The 20973-nt window shown below is 59.4% G+C and overlaps 11 protein-coding genes across 11 annotated transcripts; 7 read left to right on the forward strand and 4 right to left on the reverse strand.

Moving 5' to 3' along the window:
* Positions 1-168: 168 nt before the first annotated feature.
* Positions 169-2137, forward strand: TRAVEDRAFT_165290 (AB-hydrolase YheT). The gene is made up of 8 exons (XM_008038593.1): positions 169-506; positions 556-624; positions 688-720; positions 790-875; positions 933-1034; positions 1113-1318; positions 1387-1415; positions 1475-2137. Exons 1-8 carry the CDS (start codon positions 313-315, stop codon positions 2109-2111), a joined length of 1356 nt encoding a protein of 451 aa, XP_008036784.1. The 5' UTR covers positions 169-312; the 3' UTR covers positions 2112-2137.
* TRAVEDRAFT_70849 (RWD-domain-containing protein) lies at positions 2103-3319 on the reverse strand. Its single transcript, XM_008038594.1, has 7 exons — positions 3236-3319; positions 3141-3174; positions 3021-3086; positions 2831-2961; positions 2643-2777; positions 2415-2589; positions 2103-2359 (listed from the first exon to the last, which is right to left on the reverse strand). The coding sequence occupies exons 1-7, from the start codon at positions 3266-3268 to the stop codon at positions 2205-2207; spliced, it is 729 nt and encodes a 242-aa protein (XP_008036785.1). The 5' UTR covers positions 3269-3319; the 3' UTR covers positions 2103-2204.
* Positions 3320-3841: 522 nt separating this feature from the next.
* TRAVEDRAFT_120749 (uncharacterized protein) lies at positions 3842-4128 on the forward strand (the record flags this gene model as incomplete). The annotated part of the gene is made up of 2 exons (XM_008038595.1): positions 3842-4024; positions 4078-4128. Coding segments are annotated over 2 exons (234 nt in total), but the record flags the coding sequence as incomplete, so codon positions are not given.
* A 1085-nt stretch (positions 4129-5213) lies between these two features.
* TRAVEDRAFT_120265 (uncharacterized protein) lies at positions 5214-5518 on the forward strand (the record flags this gene model as incomplete). The annotated part of the gene is made up of 2 exons (XM_008038596.1): positions 5214-5328; positions 5388-5518. Coding segments are annotated over 2 exons (246 nt in total), but the record flags the coding sequence as incomplete, so codon positions are not given.
* A 520-nt stretch (positions 5519-6038) lies between these two features.
* TRAVEDRAFT_70851 (uncharacterized protein) lies at positions 6039-7461 on the forward strand (the record flags this gene model as incomplete). Its single annotated transcript, XM_008038597.1, has 6 exons — positions 6039-6511; positions 6565-6703; positions 6761-7025; positions 7078-7134; positions 7190-7252; positions 7309-7461. Coding segments are annotated over exons 1-6 (975 nt in total), but the record flags the coding sequence as incomplete, so codon positions are not given.
* Positions 7462-7527: 66 nt separating this feature from the next.
* TRAVEDRAFT_57718 (uncharacterized protein) lies at positions 7528-8424 on the forward strand. The gene is made up of 3 exons (XM_008038276.1): positions 7528-7651; positions 7712-7758; positions 7816-8424. The coding sequence occupies exons 1-3, from the start codon at positions 7578-7580 to the stop codon at positions 8190-8192; spliced, it is 498 nt and encodes a 165-aa protein (XP_008036467.1). The 5' UTR covers positions 7528-7577; the 3' UTR covers positions 8193-8424.
* Positions 8425-8510: 86 nt separating this feature from the next.
* On the forward strand, positions 8511-10049 carry TRAVEDRAFT_165303 (cyclin-like protein; the record flags this gene model as incomplete). The annotated part of the gene is made up of 8 exons (XM_008038598.1): positions 8511-8545; positions 8611-8802; positions 8855-8936; positions 8987-9118; positions 9168-9337; positions 9405-9643; positions 9707-9786; positions 9849-10049. Exons 2-8 carry the CDS (start codon positions 8633-8635, stop codon positions 10047-10049), a joined length of 1074 nt encoding a protein of 357 aa, XP_008036789.1. The 5' UTR covers positions 8511-8545; positions 8611-8632.
* A 237-nt stretch (positions 10050-10286) lies between these two features.
* On the reverse strand, positions 10287-11366 carry TRAVEDRAFT_36153 (RNase P/MRP p29 subunit; the record flags this gene model as incomplete). The annotated part of the gene is made up of 5 exons (XM_008038011.1): positions 10287-10528; positions 10588-10689; positions 10742-10914; positions 10967-11244; positions 11295-11366. 5 exons carry the CDS (start codon positions 11364-11366, stop codon positions 10287-10289), a joined length of 867 nt encoding a protein of 288 aa, XP_008036202.1.
* A 1821-nt stretch (positions 11367-13187) lies between these two features.
* On the reverse strand, positions 13188-14136 carry TRAVEDRAFT_70854 (uncharacterized protein). The gene is made up of 6 exons (XM_008038599.1): positions 13877-14136; positions 13772-13814; positions 13708-13719; positions 13556-13644; positions 13465-13487; positions 13188-13407 (listed from the first exon to the last, which is right to left on the reverse strand). The coding sequence occupies exons 1-6, from the start codon at positions 13891-13893 to the stop codon at positions 13355-13357; spliced, it is 237 nt and encodes a 78-aa protein (XP_008036790.1). The 5' UTR covers positions 13894-14136; the 3' UTR covers positions 13188-13354.
* Positions 14137-14936: 800 nt separating this feature from the next.
* On the reverse strand, positions 14937-16600 carry TRAVEDRAFT_145904 (IF-2B-domain-containing protein). The gene is made up of 8 exons (XM_008038600.1): positions 16419-16600; positions 16304-16361; positions 16108-16247; positions 15926-16045; positions 15759-15865; positions 15483-15695; positions 15179-15421; positions 14937-15120 (listed from the first exon to the last, which is right to left on the reverse strand). Exons 1-8 carry the CDS (start codon positions 16491-16493, stop codon positions 15030-15032), a joined length of 1047 nt encoding a protein of 348 aa, XP_008036791.1. The 5' UTR covers positions 16494-16600; the 3' UTR covers positions 14937-15029.
* Positions 16601-18677: 2077 nt separating this feature from the next.
* Positions 18678-19301, forward strand: TRAVEDRAFT_120474 (uncharacterized protein; the record flags this gene model as incomplete). The annotated part of the gene is made up of 1 exon (XM_008038601.1): positions 18678-19301. One exon carries the CDS (start codon positions 18678-18680, stop codon positions 19299-19301), a length of 624 nt encoding a protein of 207 aa, XP_008036792.1.
* Positions 19302-20973: the final 1672 nt, after the last annotated feature.

Here is a 20973-nt window from a genome sequence, read left to right on the forward strand (position 1 = left end):
CTGCGTCTGCGCATTGTGGTTTTGTGCCGTTTTGAGAGCCAGTTAGGCCTTAGCCAATAGGCCAACCTGAACCGGCATCCGGGTCGTTTCGTCCCGGAATGAATGATCGAAAGTGTGGCTGAAGCGTGAACGCACCCAGCTGCACAGGTCTGCAGACAGCGCTTGGTCGCGAACACTCATCACCATCGTCTCGACGTCCACCTTCGTAGACAGAATTGCACTTGCTTTCTGGGATTGTGCGGCCCGGGAATGCCTTTCTAGACGACTGTCAATCACCGCCTTACGTTCACTACGACCTGCCCGCCGGCTAAAATGGGGGTCTTCTTCAGCTTGCTCTCTGCTGCATACTACATGCCGAAACTGCACTTTGGGTCTGTACCTGCGACTATCGCAACGAAGAGCGCGGCAAGCTCTAAAGCTATTGAGCGAATCACGCTACGTGACTTCGTCCAGCTCCGGTGCCCGTCGCTGTTCGAGGAGTTCCGCCCGGCATGGTGGCTGAAGAGGTACGTTCGCCTTTTGTGCAAGAAGAGGTTTGATCCGAGCTTTCGCAAGTGGTCATTTGCAGACAGGGTATTGCGTTCTCGGCGACTTTTCCAAAATAGACAAGGTTGAATACGATAGGTGAGGGCCTGGCGGCGCAGTAGTTGCCGAACAACGCGAGTGCTAATCCTCCGCCACGCCTAGAACGCTGCTTCGGACGCTCGATGGCGGGACCATGTAAGTCGCCCAAGTCATTCGAGTCTGTTTTGCAATATGTCATTAATGTCCGGCCCGTGGCGTCATCAGTGGAATTGATTCGACCCCACCCGCACAAGAACGCACCCTGAAAGAGGACACGCCCATCATTGTGGTTCTGCACGGGCTCACAGGAGGTGCCACATTATTCACCGGCGTTCGGGTCGTACCAGTGCTCATACAGGGACTTGCAGGTTCTCATGAGTCATACGTCCGATCCATCCTCGCCCCAGCATGCACGCCCGTCGAGCAAGGCGGCTTGGGATATCGGGGAATCGTGGTCAACTTTCGCGGGTGTAAGCCGATCTCGTCCCTGGACACGCGCCGCTTCTGCGTTCATCTCACTCTCTCATGAATCGCGATATTGACTACAGGTGCCGGCGTGCCTCTTACGAGCCCGCAACTGTACTCGGCGCTGTACACCGACGACATCCGGGTGGCGGTCATGTACATCCACAAGCAGTACCCCCGCGCACCCCTCATCGGCATTGGCTTCTCCCTTGGCGCGAACGTGCTCACACGGTACCTCGCAGAGGAAGGCGAGAAGAGCCGGCTCGTTGCGGGCTGTGCGCTGGCTTGCGTGGGTCCACCGTTTTCGTTGTTTCGCCCCATTCAGACCTGACCCTCATGTTTGGCACGCCCGCGCAGCCGTGGGATCTAGTCGCGTCCAGTGATCAGTTGGGTCCCTGTCTTCCCGCGACCGGTGCGGCACGCTGATGCACACTTTCGCGTTTAGTCTGAGCAGCCGCTTCTTCCACCGGCACGTATATTCCAGCGGAATGGCCCAGAACCTGCAGAAGCTCATGGAGCGGCATTCGAAGGCGCTCTCCAAGTTCCCAGACTCGCCTGCGTGGAGGGCCGCGCAGGCGGTCGCCGCGAAGAAGAGCATGTCGTTGATCGAGTTTGACGATACCGTGACCTGCGTCTGCGGTGGCTCTTACCCGCCGTTCCCGTTCGCGACGGCGTACGACTACTACCACGCGGCGTCGAGCCACAGGGTGCTGGGGGGCATTCGCGTGCCCTTCCTCGCCCTGAATTCCGACGACGACCCGATCGCGAGCAACATGCCGATCGGAGAAGCCGACAACGGTTTTGTGGTGCTGGGGCTCACGAAGGGGGGTGGGCATCTCGGCTGGTTCGAAGCCGGAAAGCACTTCGGCCAGGTGGACAGGTGGATTCGCAAGCCTGTGCTTGAATGGATTCGGGCGATGGGCCAGGACTTTGTGCCAGAAGGAGAGCGAGGGCAGCCAACGCACCAGGTAGACGGGTTCCTCAAGGAGATTGGGCGCGACGATATCGGCTGCAAAGAGATCGAGGGTGGCGGCCATATCGTTGGGGTGGAGGGCGAAGAGGGACTTCTTGCTGGATTGTAGCGCTGGACTTTGTATAGCGGGACAACCATTACTAGACTACAATGTGGTGGGGCGTACAGCTGAATGCTACATATCGAGTGTGTGAAGTCTGCTTCAATCGCTGTCGCTAAAGGTGACGATGTCTTCGTTCTCTTCCTCTTCTTCTCTTGCGTTTCTGTCGTACTGGCTGATATCGACTGAGACGCCCTCTTCGTCTACATCTTCGTCCAGTGCCGCGAGATTCTGGTCGCGTTCGAAGAGCTGTCGGCCTAGGGTCGTATATCAGTAATGGGAACCGCCATCAATATTGCAAATAAAACGTACCGGAAAGACGGGTTAGAGCCTTCCTGTATTCTTCTCTCTCCTTGGCCGACCAGCCCTTGAGCCTTTCCTCGTCTTCACGAGCTCGTTTCACGGCCAACTCCTTGTCAAACTTGATCTTCCACGCCTTGAATGACTCCACCGTTACAGGTGTTCCACGAGTTCTCGCTTCCTCCGCCTAGACCATAATCGTTCAATTGGACGGAGACGAGGGTTGAGAACAGCACTTACTTCGAGCGCTTTCCGCTCCTTCTCTGCGGCTTCGTGGCGATCGCGTTCCTCCCTCTCCCGCATGATAGCAGATAGTCGCTCTCGGAGATGCGTCACTAGCGTGAAGGTCATCGCCATGCCCAGGTTTTCTTCTCCCTGCATATCCATTAGCTCAGGGTCCGCGCCGGAGCATAGGGCAGCATCCTTACCACTCTCTGCAGCTCATCGTGGAGATGAGTGAGTTCCGCCTCTTCGAGCTCGCCTTGTGTTGAGTCTAGCGTAAACGTGGGTAGTACATCGGGGTATTCGTCCGTGTATTCAACGTCCAGGGTTATCGTGACTAGAAGATCACGGAACTAGTCAGTCTGCAGCGCAATGAGTCTCCGACGGGCAACGTACGGGGCTCGATCCCATCCACGGGGTCATCGGGCTCGACCTCGATGCGGATTTCCCTTTCCGATAGTTCTTTGCATGAGTCTCAGCTCGACATGACCGGTTCGATGAGGGTACGGAACGCACTTGTGAGCTCTTCCGGGTAGATCGACTCGAGTACCTGCGTGGCGAGATCAGCACCCTCGTTCCGCATGCACGGTCGACCGGGACGCCATGCGCACCTCGAACTCCTCGGCTAGCACTTCTGCGGACATGGAGGCGAAGGGGAGCTGCTCTCCGACTTGGTCGCCCTGAGCGTCGTACCTGAGAGCAGCCAGGAGCAGCCGCAGAAGATGGGGGTGGCCGGGGGCCGTCCCCGGCGTCCCCGCCCAGCGCTCCGGCGTCCGCAGACTGGCTGGGCCAGCGTCGACGCTCGCAGCGACCACCGACTCGCTTTCTACATCCACCTCGTGCTCTGCGGCGTCATGCTCGCCACTCTCCGCCAGGCTGCGCCGTCGGCCCTGCGTCAATGTCGCAGCAGCGCAGCCGCTACATCTCATATCACACAACACGTCCGTGCCCTCGCCTCTAGCTCGGTCCTACGGGATCAATCGCAGGGCGGCCCTCGCTGGCTCCGGACGGCGGAGGCGACTCCACCCAACAACTGGCATTTTCTCATGGGCGCAGTGAAGGAGGGCACGAAGACGCAGAAGGCGTCGAACCCGGAGGACATCTGGATGAACAAGGAGAACACCGACGTTGCCCAGCTCCCGCCGCCGAATAACGCGTACTCAGGTATACCGCACCCGCGCGTAGATATGCTGTAACAGGGATCTGATGCAGTCATCCATACAGGCCGGAGCGTGCAGGTCAACGCCGATGCGGTGGGGCTCGCGTTGACGAAGCTCAAGGGCATCCTCACGGTGAACGCCGTGCGCCATACGGCAGTCCGGGACGAGCGGCACGAAAAGAAGGGCGAAAAGCGGAATCGCCTCAAGAGTGTGCGCTGGAGGAGGCGCTTTGCGCATGAGGTACGTCTTGGCCCCCAGTCAGCCGCCCTTTGCAGCATTAATGGGGTCCGCAGGTGAGGCAGAAGGTGCAGCTCGTCAATGAAATTCGTGCCCGCGGAGCATGATGGGTGCCCGAAATCCATTTCCCCTGCCGCCGTCACAGCGGGCCGCCCTAGGCGCTTTCCGGATTGTAATACAGTATGTACGTCGGCCGTGACGATAATCAGTTCGCCCGTTACTGCGCCGCCTGAGCACTCCGTGAGCGTGGCGGGCCGATGATGGACTCGACCGAACTGACAGAAAGGGGCCGCACCAAGGTCGCACTCAAACTGCGAAGTTTCAGATGCATGACCTCGCCTGGGAGGTACTCGTGTACTGGCGCGCCTGCGCGTACGGCTGCAGGCACGCTCGGTCTATAGGCACCGGAAGGATCAAGGAGCCTGCGCGGACGCCGGAGGTATTTTCATTTCGCGCTCGTTCCGGTGTGAAGGCTAATGTGCGGGCGGGGGTGGTAGGATCGAGGACCTAAATCGTCGAGACGGCATGTCGGGGTCCAGATCTCGCACCGTGCTGCCAACGCGCAACATGTGGTGGCCACGCAGGAGGCCTCGTGGAAAGCACGCTGGAGATACTCGAGATTTTATCAATCCCCCTGGTCGCTTTGGCGCATCTGTGTGAAGATAAAGCGGCAGGGAGCCAACGAGAGCCCGACGCGCGACGCTTCGCTGCTACAGGTGGAGGGGCCTGTTGATCTGAATGGCATTTGACGCCTTCTCAGGGATCCCACCTTCCGCACGCCGGGCAGGGTCCAGCTTCCTGCGGCCTACCGACGACATCGTCTATACATTATTCAGCAATTTTTGATCGACTTTCCACAGGCGCCGCCCCGCAACAGCTATGTGGCTTGACTTGCATATGGCATGAGCGAGGGGCCCCAAGCCTCGCCTTGCAGGTCCACCCGCATTCTGCGAGAACGCGGCCAACATGCAACCGGATTAGGGCCATGCGTTGCCTCGCCTCCAGTCAAGTGATGGACACTTTCCAGTACTTATAGCCCACCCGCCCGACGGTCCTGGTCTCCATCCAAGCCGTCTTCCCCTTCTCCAAGCCAACTCAAACCCCACACCTTCCACAGTACTTTTCGAGATGTGCCACAACGTGAATTCTACGGCCGGTGTTCTACAGACTGTCGCTGACGTTCGAGCTTTAGGTAATTGACGGCAAGCTGCACCTGACGTGCCAGCACTTCATCCCGATGTCGACGCGCCAACAAGACTGCCTCCGCCCGAACTGCCTGTTCAGCCGCAACCACGCGCACCCCGTCGGTGAGTCTCCCCGCCGCCCGATCTCGCTGCCGAGCGTGGACTGATGGATGATATCGCAGGCTGCAGGTCGACTTCGTGCATGCGGATGATGCAGCCGCCGCAGCGGAACCCGATCAGGATCCACGAGAGCCTGTGCGCGGATTGCATCATGCGCGGGGACGGGGGTCGAGGGGCTCTCCGATGCTCATGATGCGCCTCCCCCCTCGAGGCCGCACGGCCTCCCGGGCCACACCCAACTTCTTTCCACGACATCCACGACCCCACGACATGCGAACTGGGCACCTCGAGTACGGGGTGCGGCTGGCGGCGCGTATGGTATGATCGGCGCTGGCGCTCGATAATGCATCACACGGACACTGTTGTAACACTTATTCTCTGGCTATGTGTTGTCTTAATATGTATTCGTAACATGATGTTTATGCCCACCAAACCCTAACGCCACCACGCTGCTGCGAGCGCATCTCTGTCCGAGTTGAGCTTATCGTGCATGCGCTGCACCCCTTGTCGACCGTCTATAGCAGTGCAGACGTCTAGCCTCCTCCGAGTCGGCCTCCAACTGCCGACTTGGACTCGTCCCACGCGCACGCTGCGTGACCGTGACGAGCCGTGGACATGACCGCTCGCGTCTGGCGCAGGGTCGCGGCTGGCCCGCGCTAAGTGCGCGCCCGAGGAGGCGCGCCTTGTTCTCTCCCACTCCCATCCATTTGTGTGTTGTGCCACATCGGTCTCGTGGCAGCGACGCCTTGTTGTAGCAACACAAGCTTTTGTTGCGGACTTCGGTTCGTTGCTAAGGTCGGCGCACGCTTCCTGGACCCTGTTCGCTTGTGGCAGTCATAAAATCCGACTCGCCTGCGCCATGTCGTGTCCCTACCACCCTCCGCCACCATGTCTGGACCTAACTGGATCTCTGCCGCGTTCGAGGAGACCTTCAACCTCCCCTACCGCCACTTCCACAAGCCCAACGTCCCGATCCCCTCATTCTGGGGAACCCTAGCTCACCTTGATCTTCGGCGATATGCTCACTTAGCCGTGCTCCCCAAGATGGAGCTCAGCCCGGCTGTGCCCCCGCCACCAACGCCACCTGACAGAGGACACCGAAACAGACTGAACGTTGAACACGAGCCATATAGGCGTCTCGACTTCATCTACAACATCAGCGTCTTCGCAGAGACCGCGCTAGATTGTACGTGTGCCCCTCTTCGTTGTGGCGTACGTTTGCTGATCGCCGCTGTTTAGTTTGCTTGACTAGATTGCCTTCGGTGAGGACGGGCGACGCAGACTTCGATAGCGAAAACGGTGGCGGCATCACTATAGCCTCCCAAGGCTTCCAGATAAACACCCCCATGCCGATTGGGAAACCGTCGGATGTCGACAAGTGGGTCGTGTTGACACATTGATTCTTGCTTTTGCCATGCTTACATGCTTGTTCCAGAGTGTTGAGATGGGTCATGGAATACCCGCTCGCTACTGTCAACCATATGATGCATCTGGTCCACCCCGACACGATAGACTACATAGTGCAAGAAGGTGGAAACGACGGCCACGATAAAGGACTGATCCGATGGGCGTATTGGGGCCGAGACGAAAACACAATCACTGAGGCGCTCGATACATGGTCCGAGTCTGTGATGGTCTTCGTCCAGCCGCCGTGGATCCTCACTCAAGCTGACATGGAGGCGTTCGTCGGTTGCCCAACGGTAGGTCACCTTTTCTCTGCAGTGACTCCGCATCACTCACGAGGCGAGACAGTTTCCAGCACCAACCTCACAAAAGAAATTGAAGAGCTACGAGAGGCTGTGGGGAAAGGTAGGCTGCACACAGACTGCTGTGCCCGCTACAGCGAGTGCTCACGCGCGCACAGATATGGGACCTGTGCACCCAAAAGCGTTCGCACTGGTTCGTGCTGACGACGTACTGGGGCTGGGTGTTTGGAGCGTTCTCCCCAGGCAAGTGCCCCGACCTTCTATGTCTTGAGCATAGCCTGACATTTTGTCAGGACGTACGCGCGCGTTCACGTCCCAGATCATCCCGTTCGACTCCAAAGAGCCTACTGTCCTGCAATGCCTATTCTTCTGGTTCACCTCTGCCGTCGCCTCGCAGCTACCCCAACAAGGCGCATGGGCCATCCCAGAGGTCAGTGGCGAATACGCAAACTATGGCATTCAACACCCCTGCACATTCCGTTCAATATGCCGGACGCGGAAGCGGCTGGACGAGCGCGCCAAGTTGCTCGCGCTCGCGCTGAAGCCATGACCGTGGCCGGTACCGTTTTTTGCGTTCAGCGCAGCGTCTTCAATATGGTTCTCACCCACGGTCCACCCACGTAGGTGCCCGAACCCGTCGACGCGTTGGAGTATATCTCAATCCCAGTCCATGACGACAGTGTGGATATCGACGTATCCGAGAGCAGCTGGCAGGCTAGCAGTGGCGGTCAGTCGGCCCTCTCTCCGCCGCTCATACGCTGTGACTGACTCACTTCGTGCTCAGCGCGGACCCATTCCCATTCTGGGGTTGCCTCCGACGGCGAATCCGACGACGAGGCAGATGCAGATACGGTCATGTTCGAGCTCCTGCCCGACATGCTCCACAACGCCGCCCCTCCCGCAGGCGCGCGCCAGGCCAACAACGCGAATCTGATCGCAGACTGGATGCAGGGAGCTGCGGCCGGCCAGCACCCGCATGCGCTGAACGGCGCGCCGCCCGCACCCCCATCGGAAGCGCCGTCGGGCGTGTCGTCGCTTACGACGAACAACTCGGTGTCGACGGTGGTCGACCAGGCCCAAGCCCCGGCGAGACACGGCGCGTTTGTGACCGCGGCGCTCGCGGAGATGCGCTTGGACTACAACTATGGTGGGGCGTACTAGCGCAACTAGTCGCACCAGGGCCAGCAGCCACCAGCAGACCGCCCGGCCTCGGGGTGGAGCTGCCACTAGCGTCCAAAACAGCCGACGATCGCCGTTCCTGCTCCTTGTTTTCCATAACAGTTTTCTGCTTGTTTATGCTTTGTATATTGCTGTCCGTGATGCTTGTTGGGTCCATATGCTGTGTCAGCCTGTCGTACATAATATTGCAATCGCACTCGCTCTCGTAGTTCACTACCCTGACGCCCGGGAGTTTCCTTGGCGCTTATTTCGCATGGGCGCGCGTCGTGATCGGTAGCGCGTCTTTCTACTGAACCACAAACCACCAGCATCCTCAACGACTCAGTCACGTTTAGGTAGGATTATTGACCGTGAATACCTCTGCATGTTTGAGGAGAGCACTAATATGCGAGATACGTAGTCAATTTGTCAGTGCACTAGTCATGGGCGCCACCAACCTCGCCGCGACAACAAGTTCGCAGTGGATGTTTCCGCTCTCCGCGCTACACAACACCCCAAGCAGGGCCACATCCAACATCCCTCTAGAGAAAGAACTGTACGACCGTAGTAGAGGCGTAGAGTTCCTCTACAGACTCGGTGTATCCCTCGGCTTGTGCGTTCCTTCGCGCTTCTGCGCGGAGCTGTGGCTAAAGTATCATTGACAGGCCGTCTTCCGCAATGTACACGGCGGCGACCTGGTTCCACCGCTTCTACATGCGGTACTCCATGGAGGATTATCACCGACAGGTCAGAGGGTAGCCACGCACGTTCGACGCTTAGGCTTATTACGTGCTTAGGACGTCGCCGCCTCTTGCATATTCCTGGCCACCAAGACCGAAGAGTGCGGCCGCAAGCTGCGCGACGTCGCGAAGGTCGTTTGCTCCAAAGTCTCCCACATCGACATTTCGAAGATCAAAGACGACAGCAAAGTAAGTGCGGGTCGGCTTATTGTAGATGCGCTCGCTCACCTGACTACAGGAAGTCGAGGAGTGCCAGACCAGCATCCTGCTGACTGAGGAGGTCCTGTTGGAGGGCCTTTGTTTCGACTTCGTGGTGGACAGTCCGCAAGCCGACCTCGTCGACCTCTTCGACGCCTGCCCCAATAGTACGCACATCGAGGAGTGCGCGTGGTCCATCGCGAACGACTCGTGAGCTGCGCACCAGCGCGTCTTCCCGATACCCGCCCCCAGGCTGACCCGCGCCCTCACTTCGCAGCTACCGCACGCCGCTATGCCTGCTTTATCCGACACGAATTATAGCGGCTGCTTGCTACGTGCTTGCCGAGCGCGCACTTGAGGGGCCCCAGTCGTCGTCATTGGACGACCGGATCGCGTCCCCCGCCCCGTCCGCTTCCCTTCCCACACCCCCATCCCACAAGTCGCCGTGGGCCGGCACCTCCCGCCGCGCGATCGAGCACTTTGGCTTCAACGAGACCGAGCTCGCGTCTGTCGCAGGTGCGCCTCTCTCCCCGTGTCCCCCTTCCCCCATGCTGACGCTAACGCGTTCCCGCCCGCCAGACGCACTCGGCGTGCTGCTCGAGTACTACGGCGCGCAGGACCTGCAGGGCGCGTGCGAGTTCCTGTCTGCTGTGGCTTCGGTGCGTCTCCCACCGCTACCCGTCCCGCTCTTCCGTTCTGACAGCGGCGCGAACTTTATAAGATTCCGCCACCGCACAGCTGCGCACACCGAGAAGCTCTGTATAAGCCGTTCGCGCACGTTGCCGCTGCGGCGACCGCGCCTGTGAACGCGGTGACACCGGAGCACGCTATCAGCCAGGGTGCCACTCCCTCGCAGGGGGGAAGCACCCCGGGGAAACCAGCCGCGGGCGCGTGGAAGCCGGTGTCGGAGCCCGCTCCATGAGGGGATGCACTTCCCGCCTTGTCGTGTCTGATGGACGCGCGGAGCTTGCAATCGGAGAGGGTGGGCGTATCGTGTTGATCATCGTGCTATCGTGTAGTCGGATGTTGTACATATCATACATATTATTCCATTGTGTACATTACGGGTACAGAGTGCGGTCGTGCGCTACGGGGGGACGGGGCCCGGTGGTTGGGCTGCGGGAAGATAGAGAGTGGCGGGCCTGCGGTGCCCTCGGAATCAAAGTTCTATCGTCTCTTTGTGTTTGAACTTTCGGCCAGCACGTTCCGCGGCGCGGAAGCAGAAGTGGTTCCCGTAGAGCTCGAACTCGATGTGGGGCATGTCGAGTACCGTGCGAGGCGGTTGCGGCGTCGATGACGACGGCGAAGGCAGTGCAGGCGTGGCGTGCAGCGGCGTGGCGTGCAGCGATGTGGCGTATAATGGGACGGCGAACGCAAAAATACTGTTCTGCTTAGGAATCACTGGTAGAACGGCGTCAGACTTGACGGCGTCTCGGAGCAAAAAGAAAGGGGCCACGGACGCTTGAGCTGATCCTTCTGGGTGATCATCTTGAACGCGTTTTCTGTTTCATGAACAACGATCCCGGAGAGTCCGACCAGACACGGATTCTTGCTCTGCCGAACTACCGGGGAGATAACGAAGGCGTCGGAGTGTATTTCGAAGCAGGTACATACCGGTCAGCACGGCACCGTGGAAGTCTGCCTTGAGGAGTTTTGAGTGCATCCCAGCGGCGCTGGGCATTGCCGCAGCCGCATTTTCGGGAATTGTCGCAGGTTGTACCGACAAAGAGAGCAGTTCCGACATGTAGCCCAACCAGAGGGAGTGCAGCGGTAGGAACAATTGGTATCTTGAACTCCGTCAGTACGTGAACACACGGCTGGAAGTCCGAAATTCCGTACTTGGTTTCCTCCTTCCGCAACCTCCATAGCCCCTTTTGTTGTCCCTCCTTCTTGCTGATCACCCCAGCTGCCCTGCGGGCACGCTCAGACACTCGTTTCGCGCGCTGTTCTTCGCGCGCCTTCTTGGCTTTGCTCTCCCGCGCGGGGTTGTCGAGGAGGATCTGGCGACCTTCGACACGACTCGCGTATGCGTGCGCGGGGTTTGTGGAACCAGTGACATTGCGCTTGACGTAATCAGGGATGAACGGCGTTGTGCTGTCGAATTTCAACCGTTCGTTCTGGCTCTGCGCTCAGAGAAGCAGGAACATGAAGTAAGAGGCAGACTTACGTTGATGAGCGGCAATTCTGCGTAGACGTCCTTGCGCGCGCCATCAGCTGCGCGGTAAGACATAAAGGCCATGTTGCGTGCGTCGTGCGCGTCGGCCACAGTTCGACGGAGTGCAAGCGCGACCAAAGAGAGAGAGGATGATCAGGGTTCGCGTTCAGGGGCGGAGGAGGATCTCAGCGTCGATGACTCACGTGCCGCCCGCGTCCGGCGTCGCGCACGAACTTGCTCTTCCTTGTTTAGCAACCACCCAAACTTTCCGCGGCGCCGACCCGCGCTGCCCGCCAACAAGCCCCAGCTATCGCCCACATATCCGCCAGAATAGGTGTATGGCGAGTGGCCGCGTCAGCTGCCCGCGCAGATTGCGAGAACACGCTCCGCGGGATGAGCGGTCGCCACGCCTTGGCGGCAGCCTGGTGGGAACGCGTCGACGACCCTCCATAGCGGTTCGCAAAAATTCGCGCTGCATGCGGCATGTACGCCCCAGGACTATGAACGGTCACAGCTGTTGGTTCGCGACGTCGTCCATCGCTCGGAGCATCTCACCAACGCAATCGATGGCGCCGCAGACAATGCATGTACTGTGTACGGGCGGCGCGCGTATCCCGGCCGGCCAGGTTCCTATGATGACATCCGCAATCGTTGCGGCAGAAACGCACGCTAGGAGCGCTGCGTCTTCGCGTCTGTCCCGGGAATGCGTAATCGGTAAGCCGTTCGAACCGCTACATCATGCGCCTGTACCCACTGAAGCCTTCTGCACTGCGCGCCCGGCCGGAATACGGTCTCAACTCATCAGGCTCGACCAGGGCGACACGGTTTAATGCTTTCCATTTAAGACGGTATACTCGATCCGGCTCGTGATATTGCACACGCCTATGATCTGATGACTGGGCGACATGCTCCATCCGCCCAACCTTCCATTGATACCGCTCTTCGCGCCGCACACAGGTCCGCGTTCCGTAGCTGCTCGCGTTATCTATCTCGTCATCTGACTATGCGCGCGGAATCTTTTCTGGCGCCTGGGACTTCCTCTGCCTGCTCGCTGCCGGAATGCCAGATCGCCTCGAGCTTCGCGGATGGAAAGATGACCTACATATGCCTGCGATGCCTCAGGATGTCCGCGCGGTGGGAGTTTTCGAACCAGACGGCGATAAGGCAAGAAGGACGGCCTGCCTCGGTCGGGCACTCGAGGTGCTCGAACGACCGTGGCGCGGGCTGGCTTACAGCCGCTGTGCTCTCCGGACGTGCGTCTGTAAAAATTGCGGCTGGTCGACTGACCACGTCGTGGACGTCGCGGGACAGGATGCTCGTCAGGGGCAAGGTCTATTCTCAGTGTAAGCGGCGAGCGCTGGGAGAACCGTGGCTTCTGAGCCGACGTCCTGGGGGCTATGGACACACGTGTTTCTGATATTGAGTGCAAGTCTGTGAGTGCGTTCATTTCACCCGCTGATGAAGTCCGCGTTATCTGACTGCTAAGCCTTTGTGCCAGCCCGAGGACGGCGAGCGGACGGCGGTGCGGATGACTCAAACTACCGAGGTTCTTGCAAAATCGAGCGAGCACACGGCGCTCAGAGCCACGGCCTGGCGGCGCTCATCGTCGCCCCGCGTCGTCCGCGAGATCGTCCGTGCTCTGGCCTCGCGCCAATCCCGCTTCGGAGTTTGTTCCACGGCTCGATTGCAGTGGCCCGTCCCGGAGGCTATACACGGCGAGTTCAGTATCGCTAACCCGAAGAGGCATCTACGGCTATTCGCGGCGGTAGACTCAGCGCCTCCCTTCCAGAAGGTGTTTGCGAGCGGCGTGCAGGACGGCCCTCGCGTTGTGGCGGATCTCCCCATGACGCTTCGGCGCAATGCCGCTGATTCGGACACACGCACACAATCGTGAACGATCGGGAGGACTCGATTTCCTATCCAAGAACAGCATGGCGACGGGTACGATAGAGCAGAAGAGTGGGTGCAGTACAGTAATTAGGAGAGCATCGTGGAGAAGGATGGAACAATCGGAGGGAACTTGGAACTTAGATAGAACTACAGTGTCGTACGCGGGATTCGAAATCTATTCTCTAGGAGCGGCCCATCTGAACGCAGACGGGGCAGAAGGTGTCTATGACGGGGTCTGCGGCAGATGGTGAGCGATTGGCCACAACTGTACGGCATCCCCGGGGGGACTCACTATACTGCTGGGGGAATTGGCGGCTGATGGGAAGAAGAGCGGGAGCGGGAGACATCAGCTCAAGTCCGATGTGGCCAGCCAGCTGACGCACTATTGCCAGCAAGTCTCCGTGCAGCGGGGCGGGACACAGTTCCTGGGATGCGAGGTACTGAACTTGCAGAAACGATCTTCGCATTGAATCTAAGCGCCGATGTGCCGACTGAATTGAGATCTACAGGCAAGTAAGCAGCCAGGGCGGCGCACCATCTCGTCGGGCTAAAAATGCGTGGTTAGGACGGGGCGGTGGCGGGGACGAGAACGGACGAACCAGGTCGACGTAGTGACCGCAGCGTTTGTAGTTGTTACGGACGCTGTGGCGGGAGCGGCGGTGTGAGGCGCCTCCGCCGAGCACAGTGGGCGGAAGCCGACGTACCGACGCCAATGGCACATGCTGGTGGCCGGGTTGGGGGCGGGAGGAGAGGGGTATGTACAGGGCGGAGGAGGGGAGAGTGCTTGGGCAGTGTCGGATAGCGAACGCGCGGCGGCCAATTTATACTCTGGCGGACGAGCACTGAAAGATCCGGAATACGGTCTTCACGACTCCTAGGCAGGAAAGTATTCCCAAACACGACGGAGAGACGATAACATCAGCCTATCGGCCCGCCCCGCTCGATTGCGCAATGCCCTTTCTGCTGGGACATATCGAGATGAAGGTGGTCGGAGTCGAGAGAAACATGAGGACGAGCCCGGAGGAGCGCCAGGGGGCCAACAAAGCAGGGCAGGTGGGCGCGCAGACGGGCAGCCGATCGGTGTTTGTTGCAAGCCTCGACGGAAAAATCTCCGCTAGGGGGCAGAATCATGGGTTTTGCCCGCAGCACGCTAAAGCTAAAACGTTAAACGGGCAGAGAACTCGTTTTTTGGCAAAATAGTGACGATAGACCGAATGCGCGACGGCGCCGATGAACGCGATAGCTGGCAGTCAGCCCGCGGCGCCTCGCGACAGGAACTCCCACTCACCGGACAGTATAGAACCCGATCATGCCCAATTTGGTGCAGCAGCAATCAGGCGGATCTCAGCCTCGAAGCCGTGTGCTAGTGGTCGAAGGCCCAATTCTGCCACAGCAGATCTCTCCAGGAAGCCCACAGACAGCATTCGTACGTCAAGCGGTGTTGTCCTGACCTTGCAGCTGCTCCGTACAGGTTGCCACCGCGCGGAGGACGAGCTGGGCGGACAATCAAGATGGTATCGATACCGCACGCCCGGACACGGCCTGTGCGTTCCCGTCGAGCCGACGCAGGTGCGCGGCGGACGGGGTGCCACAGATTGAAAACGAGGCTGGGACGCACCGCGCTGGGCGACTCATGGACGAGTGTACCGTTTAGGCAGACAATGGCCACAGTCTGTAGTTACAGCCGGAGGTCGTCCATTGGCCGTCTCCGGAAGCAGTCGTCGGAGCTGCGACTCGCGAGCAGCACGATCGCACACGTGGTCGGAGAAATACTGTATTCGTTATCCCATGATTGGGCTCACGAAGTTTATCGCAAACTCAATCGGGATCTCGTCCCAATGTCGGATATACTGTACATCATCCGGCGAACATCCCAACCAGATACTGGCTGACGCCCTCGGGCGTGAGGATCCCCACGTCTGAGAAAACGAGCGAAATCAAGTCCGGCCTGCACAAAGGGCGTTAGAATGCCAGGAACGGCTTCTTGGGCGCATCTCTGGACCCACCGTGTATAGTCAACGCCCGGGTTCCTCGCTATCTGCTCTTGAGTCATCGCTCGTTCCGCGGGCGGCGATGACCTTCCCAGGTTCCCCGAGTCTTTGGTAGAGGCCACAGGCGCGGCGGTCGCACTTGCACTGCCCTGTCCAGCTGACTGCGCAGTCGACGGCGGAGTCGCGAACGATAGGATGTTTGGGTTGTGGGTAGGAAGATCGTATTGCGATAGTGGGAAAAGTCGGTGGAACTTGAAGCTGAGGGAGAACGACGGAAGGATCAGGAACCGCATTACATCATGTGTGCTCGGCGTCTCACCTTTCTGCTAGTGCATAGAACGGCTTGTTCGCCGCTTTTGCGATGATGGCCATCTGGTTACTGCCCACGTAGTTGACGAGGCCGCCGCTCTCCACGACGGCCTCTGACCCAACGAGGACAAAGTCGACCTGGTCCATGACATATGCCACGGCGGAGTCAAGGACCACGGTGCAAGGAATTCCTGCGGCCGTTAGTGCTTCGTAGGTTCTCAGGCTGGATTAGGAAGCGGGGATGTTCAGGACGCTAGTCAGACGAGCACAAAAGGTCCGGCCTTACCCAAGTCCTCGAGGCCGCGATTCCGTGACATATACGGATATGCGCTTCGTCTTGTGAGCATGGAGCAGTGCCCGCAACACGACGCGCGAATGCGAGTGTGTGAGAATCTGTTCATATCAATCGATCAGCACTTGCGTGGCGCGCGTCGCTGCGCACATCGTACTCACGACGGAGTCGTCCTTGATGAAGCCGAGGGCCAGCTCGGCAATCTTGTCACGAAAGGCAAGTGCCTCCGCTGCATATTTCCGCCCTTGCTGCTCCAGCTCCTTCTTCAACTCCGCAAAGTTCTTCCCGTGGCGCGCCAACTATCAGCAGGGACGGCGACGCGTGGTCCGAAGAGAACACTCACGTCGGACTCGTGCGGGAATAGAGTGACGAAAGCGATGAACAGTTCGCAGCCAGCATTCAGACTGATGGGGTTGGGAGACCTCCGCTTCAGTTCCTCGGCGCCGTCGTTCAATGCTTGGACGAGCTCGAACATCGTTCCGGCTTCAAACTGCCGACATCGGTGCCGAGAAGCGGGCTGCAAGGGACATTGCACGCACCATTTGACTTGACGATCGCTTCCGCTAATGATAGTATCGCGGCTAGCGGAGGTGAGATCTTTCACGGTAGTAAGCCACCCGAACGAGGCCTAGCTAGAGCGCGTGAGATGCACACTTGATCGTCCTGCAGAAATTCCTTGAAAGTGGCGTAGATATCAAAGGGGCCGCCTTGGGCCAGGTCCGTCGCCATAGTGCTAGCGTGTTTTTTTTTACAGCCAGATATGTTTTCGCCGTGCACGGAGATGAGGGTGAGAGCACGGTAACGGATTGTGGCTGAGGAGGTGGTGGAGAGAAGCGAAGGAGCTGCAAAGTGCCGCGGCTCTGACTCGGCTCGCACGTGGAGAGCGCGACGAGACGCGGTCACATGTTCCAGGCATTGCATCCTGATCTCGATCGATCGCGTCGGGCCCTTCAATTTCGTGCATCCACAGCATGAACCACTCCTTCCCTTTCCGTCTCGTGGTGCTATCCGCCTCGGGATCCCGGACGCATGCAGCACATCTCTGAATTCGCTGCACTGGGTGGCGTCTGCAACACCGAGGACACCGCAGTCACAGCGCTAGTATGTACGCCTCAATATTGTGGGGTTGCCCGTGGCTTGAATGGTCTCGGAGAAATCCACCTTGCTCGGACTCCGGTCGCATCTCTGCGTGCTCTCTTCCGAAGGCATTTTTCGTTCCCTCGTTTGATCTCACGATGCGATCCCCCCCTGTGACAACCCCTGAGAACTACCACGCACGCATGTGGCAGCTCCGATACATCCGGTAAGGTTCTCTTATTCGGAGGACGCAGAGTTGTCCAAGAAACGGAATTACAGGTGCGTTATTGGCAGCCATTCCACTCCGTGTCCCGCTGCCACGCTAGTAAGACACCTTTGTCCGTGACTATCAGACACACTCTAGACCCATTTCGGGAAGATGGTTAGGGTGATCTCGATGGGCTCAGGGCCCGCGACCGGAATGGACATTGTCCACAGTTGCGACGCCAACAATTTTCGAGGCTTGGAACTCAGAAGGCTAGGCTGGGCGTTCTATTCAATTGAATTCGTCTGCAATGGGAAAAGCCTGGTCCCATCGTGCGTCACCATTCGGTCAGTCGCGGTGTGGTATTTTTCTACGCGCCATCCACAACGTAGTACGATCAACGGGGAGGTCCGGGCTTGACGCCGACGGATCGCGCAGTTACAGACCGTGTGGTGCGAGTGGTGTAAAACAAGCGTACAGCGCTACAACGCAACGAAATACAAGGATCTCGGCCGGAAGATTGAAATCATTGAAGCAGGATGATGACGTTAGAGTTTACCCAGGGCGGGCGGTGGCAGGCGGGGCCTTGTTACCCGGAGCGTCACAACAGCGACCGCGGGGACCGCACCCAACCGCACCCACGACGCAATCGGTCGTCAAGGGGCGCGAACGTTGGGGCGGCGGGACCTGGGCCGACGGTGCTGTCCATGACCGCATCCACGCAGTCCAGCGCGGTCTTCCAGGGCTAAACTCGGGCTATCTGTGGGCGTCGGCCACGCCGCGTCCGCCCTGCAGCGGCGTGGAAAACACGAAGTGCGCCCACAGATCATATATCACGCCGGACGTCAGTGGAGGAATGCAGCTGCGCACGCTCGTCCTCTGCCTCGCACGGTGTGTGCGGGCGCGAGGAGAGAGCGCCGCGCGCCGTCGGCGTCGGTCCAGGGCGACATGGTTGCCGCCGCGGCGGGAAATTAGTTTGAGTCGGCGATCTGGCGGGCGGCGGGTATCCACGCGGTCGCGCGGGGTGATTTGGACGGAGAGCGGCCGGATGGGGCAGGAGGATTGTGCCGGAAGGGGCAGGGGCGGGAGAAAAGGACGCAGGGCCGGCGGGCTGGGCCGCGGGCGTGGGTGGGAAGACGGGGATTTGGGCGAAAGTGTGCGGCGAAATGCCCAAAAAGCGCAGGCTTTGCTCATCGAAACACGTTTCGTGTCTTTGCCGCGTCGGAATGTCGCGCAAACCCTATGGGGGCCGCTGCCCGTTGCGATCGCTAGGTCCAATTTCAGTTGCCTCGGCGCAACGCCCGCCCTTCAAAAGGCCCGACGCGACATTATGTTTTTCTCCTCCACCCCCTCCCTCTGACATACCCCCTCCGCCTTCGCCCCCTATATCCGCTGTGCCCAACGTGTTTTCGTTCGGGCACACGGCTTCCTGATCCACACTTCAAACTGCTGGAGGCAGCGCGTTTCTCTTCGCCATTTCCGGGGTGAGTTCTCTGTCCATATATCTCTCAGCCCATGTCCGACTTTTTCGTTCCCCAATGTACACAGTCTTCCACCGTCGTTCTCCGCCCGTGCGTCCTCCCCGCGACACCTTCCACCACCACCCGCATCCGGCGAACCGACTACCCAAGATGCCCGCTGTCACGAGCCCGCCGCCACAGCTGTTTTTCAGTAACGAGATCGCCACCATGGACGAGTGGGCGAAGAGGACAGGCATTCCTCTGACGACCGCGGAGGCCCTAGGTACGAACTATGCCAGGGCGCGACGTTGGTTGCTCTCCATCCGGTCCAACCTGGTCACAGAGCACGGCTGGCGCGACGTCGCCCCGCTCGACGCACGACTGCTCTTCGACATCGAATGCCCCACCCCCTACCGCTCCGCAAGAGGCCTCCCGCGCAGCCCAAACATGCGCCTGCAGATCCCCATCAACGCCTCTTCCTTCTTCTCGCGCGAGCGACGCGTCCAGTGGGAGATGGTCTTCCACAGCGCGCTCTTCCCCGGACTCCGGCATACCGTCCCGGCGGTCGCGGACCTCCTCCACCTACTCCAGTGTCTCCTCACTGGCATGGTCGTGCTCATCAAGGAGGAGCAGGAAGCCGGGGGCATGGTGCGGACAATTCGCGGGCTGCCACCAGTCGAGTGGGTGTCGAGCCACGAAACCGCGCTCGTCGAGGTCTTCGGCTCTTCCCACTACCGGCAGCTCTTCCGCGCCGCCAGCGACGCCCGTGTCGCGTTCAAGCTCGAGCGGGCATGAGGCGCTCCCACGATCGCCCCCTCCCCCCACGTCCCAAAATGCCCGTGAAGCACGGGGGCCCCGTCCATGAACCCGTCAGAGGTCGCCGGGGCCGGGCCCTCGTCGTCGGACTCTATCTTATTCGATCCTGTTGCCCCGCATGGTACTCATGTTTAATGTCCGGTACAGTCCATAATCCCTTCGCCTTCGCTGCTCGTCGCATATTGCTCCTTGTCGTCCCACACCCACTTACCATCGCTGTCAGATAGAATACTGCCGTCATAGTCGCATATTAGGCTACGGTCCGCTCGCTACGTATTCGTCCCCTTGCTGTTTGTCCCGCCGTAATGTCCTCTCGTCGCACTGCCTCCTCTTCCCTGCACATACAGTATGTATTCCAGCATTTCACCTCCTCATGCATCATAGTTAGGCCACCACCATAGTATAGTTCGTAATCGCACCCACATGTACACCTTACCATGTCCATAGCTTCTCCGAAACGTCGACCGTTTTGCGCCTGTGGCGGCATTCCACTTCACAATATTTTCACACTTCGCGGCGCAGAGTGCTACTGCTTGTGGATCCGGCAGAAGCGAGAGGGAATTCGCGATGAAGTCATTGCATTCACAGTAATACACAACGCACAACATCGTTACTAGGAAACAAGCTTCGGGACCGAGAGCTGCGCGCGAGCCTTTGCACAGCAGCCTGAAACAGCACCTCCCGCTACTAGTACGCGCTGCGGGACTGCTACGAATATGGCTACGAGCTTACCGAAATTGACCTGATCTTCATAGGGGCGATCGTCCCAGATTGGCATCTGCGCCCGCCTGCCCCGCGACACGACACGCAGCGTGCAACGAGGCAAACGCCTGAACATGGTCATAGGGTTTCCCTCGCCAAGAGCGGTTGGCTCAGCGTCCGAGGCGGCCGTCGCCCTGGACGCGCAGGGCGCAGGGCGGAATGAACACCGCGCGACAGACACGAGGAGCGGGAAGTGAGCTGGGACCAGTGCAGTTTGCCAGTTCCTTGAGCATCCCGATGAATTGCGTGCGCCGAGGGGGAGGGCCGCTCATTGGCAGAAAGGAGAGCAGCGGATAGGTGGGTTCGAAGAAGCGCAGAGTTACGACACAGCGGGGATCTGCGCGCCTGCACGTGGGGACGGGGCCACAGGTGAGCTGGTGGCAGGGGCCGCACATTGACGAGCCCGCCTCCGGACGCATCGAAGGGGCAGCAGGGGACCAGGGTAGCGGAGACTGGGCGTCGATAGACTGCGATGGCGCCTTGCTGGGAGGTCACAAGCATCCACAACGACTCGGGTAAGGCTTAATAACTCACCAGGCTAGACCGCTGCAGCTGCATCTTCAGGGAAGGCGACGCGATCTGCGTGAGTCTGAGAAGGGTAGCCCTTTCGGGAGGCGACACGGCGAGTCAAAATCTTATCAGATGAAGACGGCTAAGGGACTGCCACATCCTCGGTGCCTGCATGGTGTCGAGTGTCCGTCGGCCCGCCAGAAGGTGTGTCAGAGAGAAAGACAGGTGAACGCCCGAGCTCGTCCTTTTGCGATTCGCGAAGCCAGCAGTACGTATCGCCCGTCCGTAGCAGCATAAGATGCGTAAGCTTTAGAGTAGCAGCGTGCTAGCTTGATATCATGGTCGAGGGACTTTCGCTGAGCAGATGTTTCCAGAGAGC

This window comes from Trametes versicolor (assembly GCF_000271585.1).
Source record: "Trametes versicolor FP-101664 SS1 unplaced genomic scaffold TRAVEscaffold_4, whole genome shotgun sequence".
Lineage (NCBI taxonomy): Eukaryota > Fungi > Basidiomycota > Agaricomycetes > Polyporales > Polyporaceae > Trametes > Trametes versicolor.